The sequence below is a fragment of the Myotis davidii genome, unplaced genomic scaffold (genome assembly GCF_000327345.1).
Source record: "Myotis davidii unplaced genomic scaffold, ASM32734v1 scaffold1334, whole genome shotgun sequence".
NCBI lineage: Eukaryota > Metazoa > Chordata > Mammalia > Chiroptera > Vespertilionidae > Myotis > Myotis davidii.
Genome location: NW_006285046.1, coordinates 26916 through 34573, shown reverse-complemented (window position 1 = coordinate 34573; position 7658 = coordinate 26916). Strand labels below are relative to the sequence as shown.

General features: G+C 43.7%; 1 protein-coding gene across 1 annotated transcript in view; it reads right to left on the bottom strand.

Annotated features, from left to right (window-relative positions):
- Window positions 1-2740: 2740 nt before the first annotated feature.
- MEFV (Mediterranean fever) overlaps window positions 2741-7658 on the bottom strand; it is a 19274-nt gene continuing 14356 nt past the window's right edge. The window contains 6 exon segments of the mRNA XM_015558534.1: window positions 2741-3816; window positions 3944-3976; window positions 4327-4359; window positions 4535-4650; window positions 6539-6561; window positions 6975-7082. Of these exon segments, the coding sequence (XP_015414020.1) occupies window positions 3263-3816; window positions 3944-3976; window positions 4327-4359; window positions 4535-4650; window positions 6539-6561; window positions 6975-7082 (867 nt within the window). The 3' untranslated portion in view covers window positions 2741-3262.

The following is a 7658-nucleotide window of genomic DNA, read 5'->3' as shown; positions in this document are numbered from 1 at the left end:
GGTGGTTTAGTTTCATTTTTTTTTTGCATGTATCTGTCCAATTTTCCCAACTCCACTTATTGAAGAAACTGTCTTGACTCCATTGCATGCTCTTGCTTCCTTTGTAAAATATTAATTGAGCATAATGGCTTGGGTTGATTTCTGGGGTCTCTGTTCTATTCCATTAGTCTATATGTGCCTGTTCTTGTGCCAGTACCATGGCAGTTTTGAAAACAGTGGCTTTGTAATACAGTTTGATATTGATATTGTGATCCCTCCTACTTTTTTCTTCTTTCTCAAGATTGCTGCGGCTATTTGGGGTCTTTTAGGGTTCCATATACATTTTTGGAGTATTTATTCTAATTGTGAAGTATGCCATTGGTATTTTAATAGGGATTGTGTTGAATCTGTAGATTGCTTTGGATGGTATAGACATTTTAATGATGTGAAGTCTTCCAATCCTTGAACATGGTATATGCTTCCATCTCTTTGTATCTTCCTCTATTTCTTTTTCAATGTCCTATAGTTTTAGTTTGTTTGTTTGTTTTTACTTCTTGGTTAAGTTTTACTTCCTTGGTTAAGTTTATTGCTAGGTATCTTATTTTGTTGTTATTGTTGCAATGGTAAATGGGATTGGGTTTTTTTTTCCCATTTCTCCTTTTGAGAGTTCATTATTGGTATAAAAATGCCATAACAAAAACAGAAAAAAAAGAAAAAACATAAATGTGCCATAGATTTATGGATGTTTATTTTGTATCCTGCTACCTTGCCAAATTCATTTAAGTCTAGTAGTTTCCTGGTGGAGTCTTTTGGGTTTTCTACGTACAATATCATGTCCTCTCGAATAATGACAGTTTTACTTCCTCCTTTCCAATTTGGATGTCTTTTACGTCTTCTTATCTAATTGCTGTGGCTAGGACTTCCAGTACTATGTTGAATAACAGTGGTGAAAGCAGGCATCTTTGTCTTGTTGCCCATTGAGTATTATGTTGGCTGTAGGTTTCTAATAGATGGCCTTTACTACCGCCACTAGTCCTGGGCCAGTTAGCCAGAGGTAGAGGTCATGCCCAGGCCGACTGCTGTTTGTTTGGAGTTTGTGGACCTTTTAGAGATTTGATGAAAGTCCACAGTGTGGGCCCAGACTGGCAGTTTGCGAGGAACAGCCACTGAAAGAGGTTTCAGGGAATCAACAGTGTGGGGTGAGTTTGATAGTAACTCAGATTTGGTATCAGCCTGTGTTTGCTGGCTGTGTGCAGGGAGGATTCAACAAAGGAACAATGGTGCTTGCAGCAGTTTAGTCCCAGGGAGAGCTGCTCCTCCAGCTGTCCAAAAGCCAAACAAGTCAGTTTCATCCAGTCTCTCCCTGCCATTTTTTGAGTGCTGTCCCTGAACTGGAGTCAGAGCCAGTGAGTATGTCAGCAAGTAAGTTTGTACACAGGCCCTTGAAAAGGAATACCTGGGACAACAGCAGCCCTCCATGTCACCCAGACAGAATCTCCACTGATTTTCACAGCCAGATGTTTTGGAGAATCCTTTTCCTGGCACCAGTGCTATGGTCTGTGCCCAGTGTAGCGCTGGGACCCCTGGCTCCTCGGGGAGGACCTCCATAGCTGAGACCAGGCTGGGACCAGACTGTTTCATGTCTTTGCCCTCCTACCAATCTTGGTGAGACTTCTTATTATATCCTCAGTTGTACGAGCTTTGTTCAGCTAGTCTTCAGATGGTTTTCAAGGGTGGTTGTATAATTTAGTTGTAATTTGATGTGGTTGTGGGAGAAGGCAAGCATGTAGGAATAGGAAGTACTATATACTTTAAAAGGGTGAATTGTATGATATGTGAATTATATAACAATAAAAAACCACCAGACACAGGGAAAATTTCATCTTACATATACAAATGTTTAGTATCTAAAATATTTATAAAGAACTACTACAAATAAAAATAGTTAAGTATCTAGATTCTATAAGTAAATAGTCAAAGGAGCTATATAATTTCTATAGAAGGAAACAAAAAGTAGAAATTCACTTGGAAAAATTCAATAAATATTAATGATATGAAACACAGGTAAAACCCCATTACATCTCTGTTAAATCAGCAAAAAAAAAAAAAGTCGAACATTGCTTTGGCCAGAAACATTTTTTAATCTTTCTGAAGGATTGTCTGGCTACTGTAGTAAGTGTTATCAAATAGTTTATATTTTAGAACCATTTTAGGAATAACAGGAGAAAAAAATAAGTGTTTGGGGAGGTGGGGGGAAATATATACAAAGCTGGTTGTGAAAAGGTTATTAGTAAGGGATAATTGGGAGTAATAAATGACCAACCATAGGGAACAGCTAAACAAGTAGGGCACGTGAACTGTGTCAGCATATAGATTATTCGCATAGAACCAAGCTCCATGAAGACAGCAAAGCATGTGTTTTGTGGTCTGGTCATAACCATGGAGAACTGGAGTCCAATTTGGCTCTAGTGTGCAGATGTGGAAAGAGGAGGTGCGGTAGGAAGAATTTGGAGTTTAATCTTGATTTGATCCTCCCACCCTTATATCCTTTCTCTTTACATGTCTTTAAATGGGGGATGATAGCGGGACATCTGTGAACTAAAGCACCTAATATTCCCACAGATTTTCAGACAGAGATGAGGACAGAAAATGTGATACTTAGAATATATGTCAAATGTTTTCCCACCACCGTAGCTCCATCTCTTTCATGGTGTTCAGTGGGGAAAAGGTATCTCACAGCAATCAATCAAGTGACAGCAAATGGAATTATGATTAAATATTCTAATCAGTTTATTTATCAGGCACAGCCAATACTCTTAAGAACCATAGTTCATTAATCCAGATACAAAAAAAATTTATAGCAAGCTACTTTGCTTATTTTTCCTCCCTAGACAAGTCCTCAAGACAGGGGAGAATAAAATGAGGGGACATATCCTTGCCATGGGTACTGAGGGAACATGAGGGTGGAATCTCTGTTGCCGGAGCATCTTAGGGTGTTAATCCATACAATACAAGGGTTTATTAAGCCATGCACTTTCTACTCTGAAAAAAACATGGCATGTCATCAGCATATGTGTTCTCTTCACCCTTGGTTTACCATTATTTGAGTACCTACCTTATTTCTACTATATTCCATAAGCTCCTAGGACACGAGGACTATTCTCTGATTTATTATATTTCCCAAAGCATCCAGAACCCAATATATGTTCAATAATAACTGGCGAGAGTATAAGTTCAAAGTACAAGGCTGGGAGTTGGAAGAGAGATGCAAAGTGTAGGGCTTTCAGTGAGGCCCCTGGTCACCGACTGGACAGATGGTGAGAGGATCCATGTTCTTCCCTCCATCATGTGTCCCAGGGCTAAAGATAGCTTGAAGGGGCCCAGAGAAAGAGAAGCTGGTGAATGTGTAGATGTGCGATTTGGCTGTCACATTGTAAAAGGAAATGTCTCCAGCCTTGTAATCCAGGAAGATGCCCACACGCCTGGGGGGCTCCCTCATCCGCAGGCGGGTCGGGGGAAAGGTGGATGCCTGGTACTCATTTCGCTTCATCATCATCACCACCCAGTAGCCATTCTCTGGCGACAGAGTCATGTTCCCCTTTCTGCTTGTGGATGCCTTGCAAATACCTAGAACCCACCCTGTCTTGTCTCCCACCTCCACTTCCCAGTAATGACAGCCAGAGCGGAAGCTTGGAGAGCCCAGGGCAAAAATGCAGCTATCAAATCTTTCTGGACTGTCAGGCATATGGATCCACTTGTTTCCAAGTCTAGCACTCTTCAGGTCATCAGAGATGATGAGGTTGGGGTGGGCAGTTTCTGCATCCAGAATCACATTAACTGCAGAGAGAATTAGAATACCTAGCTGGGAGTCAATGGGCAACATCCCCACAGGTTCACCCCACCTCCAGAAAACATGGGCAGGGATCCATCAGGCCAAGACCACTCGCCTTGATCTGGCACTTACCGGCATGTGTCTGAGCATCAATCAGTTCTGGAACTACAGAGAAAAAAAGAGATGAGGGGGGAAATCCTGAGCATTCCCACTCAGAGGGCTAAGTCTCCCTGGATCCCCACAACAAGGAAAGACAAGAACCCATATGCTCAGGACCTGACTCCTCTGCTTGGATATGACCCCATTCCTCCCTGGCACCAGGGCCTCTCTGGTCTGGTGAGTTGACCCAGCTAAAGGAGTTTCGCACAGAACCTGTGAGGGCCTGTTATGACCTTTCTCTTGCCTTTGTTACAGGTATTTTTCTCACTCTCTTCTAAATAATGCCCAGAAATCAACAGTACAAGGAAATATCATAATAACTCCTGCTCAGCACATACCACCACCACAGTACTTACCATTGAAGGTTTCCATTTCTGAACACAGGGTTCCTAAAGGAGAAAGAGAACTAGAGTTAATTTCCCCAGCTAGGGACAGAGCAGAAGGAGGCTGAAGGCAGAGTCAGAAGACTGAGAGATGGAGAAGGGATGCCCGGGGGCTCTGGGCTACATGGATCTCTGGGATGAAGTGAGTGGGCACCTTCTATCTTCCCCCAAGCCCACCTACCTGAGAAATGCTTCATGCTCTTCTCCACAAACTCTGATTTCTGGAGGAGCAGGTGGATCTTCTCTTTCACCTCTAGAGGGGTGGCCCATGGCTCAGGGGCAGTCACTGTCTTGACTCTAAAGATAAAAGACTATTGTCCAGAGAGGGCTGGAGCATGGAGTGGCCCAAGCTCCCATAAAATGGAGGGAGGTACAGCCTCCACAGGGCACACCCAGCCCCGCCTGGGCTTTGCAAAAAAAAATTCCTCCCTGGACCTCAAGTTCTAAACATTGGTACTCAACTTCGACCATGAATTTGCATCACCTGGGGAGTTTTTATTTTTTTAAATCTGTTTTTTTGTATTTCAGAGAGGAAGGGAGAGGGAGAGAGAGATGGAAACATCAATGATGAGAGAGAATCATTGATCAGCTGCCCACAACCTGGGCATGTACCCTGACCGGGAATTGAACCATGACCTGCTGGTTCATAGGTCGACACTCAACCAATGAGCCAAGCAAGCCAGGCTCACCTGGGGAGTTTTTAAAAGCACTGATGTTAAAACCACAACGAATTTTGATAATAGCCTTAAAATGCTCCTGATATTGAAATGCTCAGCCCAGAATTATCTATGTCAAATTAATTATACTTCCTCAGTCATTTTCTTTCTATTGAAATAAAATGATAATAGATGAGGAAAAAACACAATGAAATATTACTTCACACCCATTAGTATGGCTGTTGTTAAGAAAAAATACAGCCCTGGCCAGGTAGCTCAGTTGGTTAAAGTGTCATCTCAATATACTAAGGTTGTGGGTTTGATCCTTGGTCAGGGCATGTACAGAAATCAACCAAGGTATAGGGAAAGATGTAGGTAAATTGGCATTCTTGTTCACTGTCGGTAGACATGTAAAATGGCACAGCTGCTGTGGAAAACCATATGGCAGTTCCTCAAAAAATCTAAAAATAGAAGTACCATATGATAGAGAAATTCCATATCTGGGGATATACCCAAAAGAATTGAAAGCAGAGACTCAAACAAATATGTCAATATCAGTATTTAGCATTATACACAATAGCCAAAAGATGGAAGCAATCTAAGTGTCCACGGATGGAAGACTGGATAAACAAAATATGGTATATACATACAATGGAATATTATTCGGCCTTAAAAAAGGAATGAAATTCTGACGCCTGCTATAGCATGTAGACATGATGCTAAAGGAAATAAGCCAAACACAAAAGTACAAATATTTTTTGGTTCCACTTACATGAAGTAGTTAGAGTAGTCAAATTCACAAAGACAGAAAGTAGAGTGTTGAGTGCCAGGGGCTGGGGATGCGGGGAATGAGATGTTTAATGGTATGGAATTTCCATTTGGAAAGATGAAAAAGTTCTGGAGATGGATGGTGGTAATGGTTGCATAATAATGTGAATACTTAATGCCACTAAACATACATTTAAAAATGATTAAAATGGTAAATTTTATGTTAATGTATATTTTACCACACACACAAAAAAAAGACTTGAAATATTGATTCCTGAGTTACACTCCTGAAGATTCAGCTTTAAGTCACCAGCCCTAGCCTGGATGTCAGGATTTTGTAAAGCTCAGGGGGTGATTGTAATTTCCGGCCTCCTCCCTTCCATTCCCTCCCCTGCCTGCGGGGCTTTGCAGCTCCACTCCAGGAAAGTGCTTCCCTCCCTGAGGCTACAGGCACTCTGCAGGAACAGTTTTCTTGAGGTGAATTGCATAGGACACAATCTATTAGGGAAGTTTCTTAGGACACCACCAACAGCATGGCAGGCTGTATTCATTCTTTCCAGTCTTCAACCCCATTTTCTTCCTCCCGATCACACTCCAGTTTTCGCTACACAAATCCAGAAAGGCCTTAGGTAGCAGCAGGAAATCGGAGGAGCCCAGGAAGGAGTCCCAGACCCAGGGCTGGGAACATCTCCCTTCTAGGACTGCCTTCCCAAATGCTTCCTGCAGGACACCCAAGGGATCACCAGGGGAGCTCTCCGTACCTGCGCAGGGTTACTCCGATATCCTAGGAGAAAAAAGAGGGAAACTCTCCATTACCAATCTCCTAGGGGCTGCACTAACTACTGGCCTCTCTTCCTGAGTCCCAATGCATCCGCAAACCTGGGGCACCTCTCCCAATTTTAATTCTAATTCCCCAAGGTGCAGCCCAGCTGTGGCCTGCAACAGAACTCCACCCAAGTCCTGCTGATCTCTTCTGGGAGATGCCAGGAGATCCCCTCATTGTGGGCCACTCGGCTCCTAAAAGCTCACAAAAGGGATCTGGACACAAGAGGCATTGTGGGTCACCAAGACCAAGTCCCACCCTTGGGCCCAAGGACCTCACCCCCTGGATGGGGCAGAGCAGATGTCTGTGTTAGGAGCCCATGTCTTCCTACTGGGAACAATGGGCACGGCAAGGGCAGGTCCAGCCACACTCACCTGCATAAGCTCCCATTCTGGCTGGCACTGCTTGGTCTCCAGCTCCTCAATCAGCTCGGTGAGAAGGGCAATGTCCCTGGACACTTTGGTGTCATACGTCTCCCTGACCTGGACAATGGTCTGTGCCAGCTTCTCCAGCCAGGCCACAAAGAGCCGCTCTTGCTGCTCCAGAAACTGGCAGAACTGCTCCATCTGGCACCTGACTCTCTGCTTCTGGATTTCCGTTTGTTTCTGGGAACAGGGGACAGGGAGGTAAAGGAGTCTGTGCAATAAGGTGGATGTGTGCGCCCAGAGAATGCCCAGAAGCCCACCTTATGGAGTGGATAAGAGGCAGGCTTTCTCAGAGGCCTGCATTCCAGAGAAGGCGGCCAAATGGACCAGAACCTTTCCACAACAGACTGAGGGTGGAAGGGACTGACTCTGGGAAAATGCCCTAAAACCTGCTGTGACCGGTTCAATTGGGTTCCCTCTAAAATTCATGTTAAATTTCTAACCCCCAGTACCTGAGAATATGATCTTCTTTGGAAATAGGGGTTTTGCAGATGCAATTCGTTAAGATGAGGTAATACTGGAATGGGGTAGGCCACTGGAGTGGGGAAATTTGGACACAGACACGAACATGAGGAGAACACCGTGTGAAGAGACAGGGAAAAGACAGACATCCACAACCTGAGAGAGAAGCCT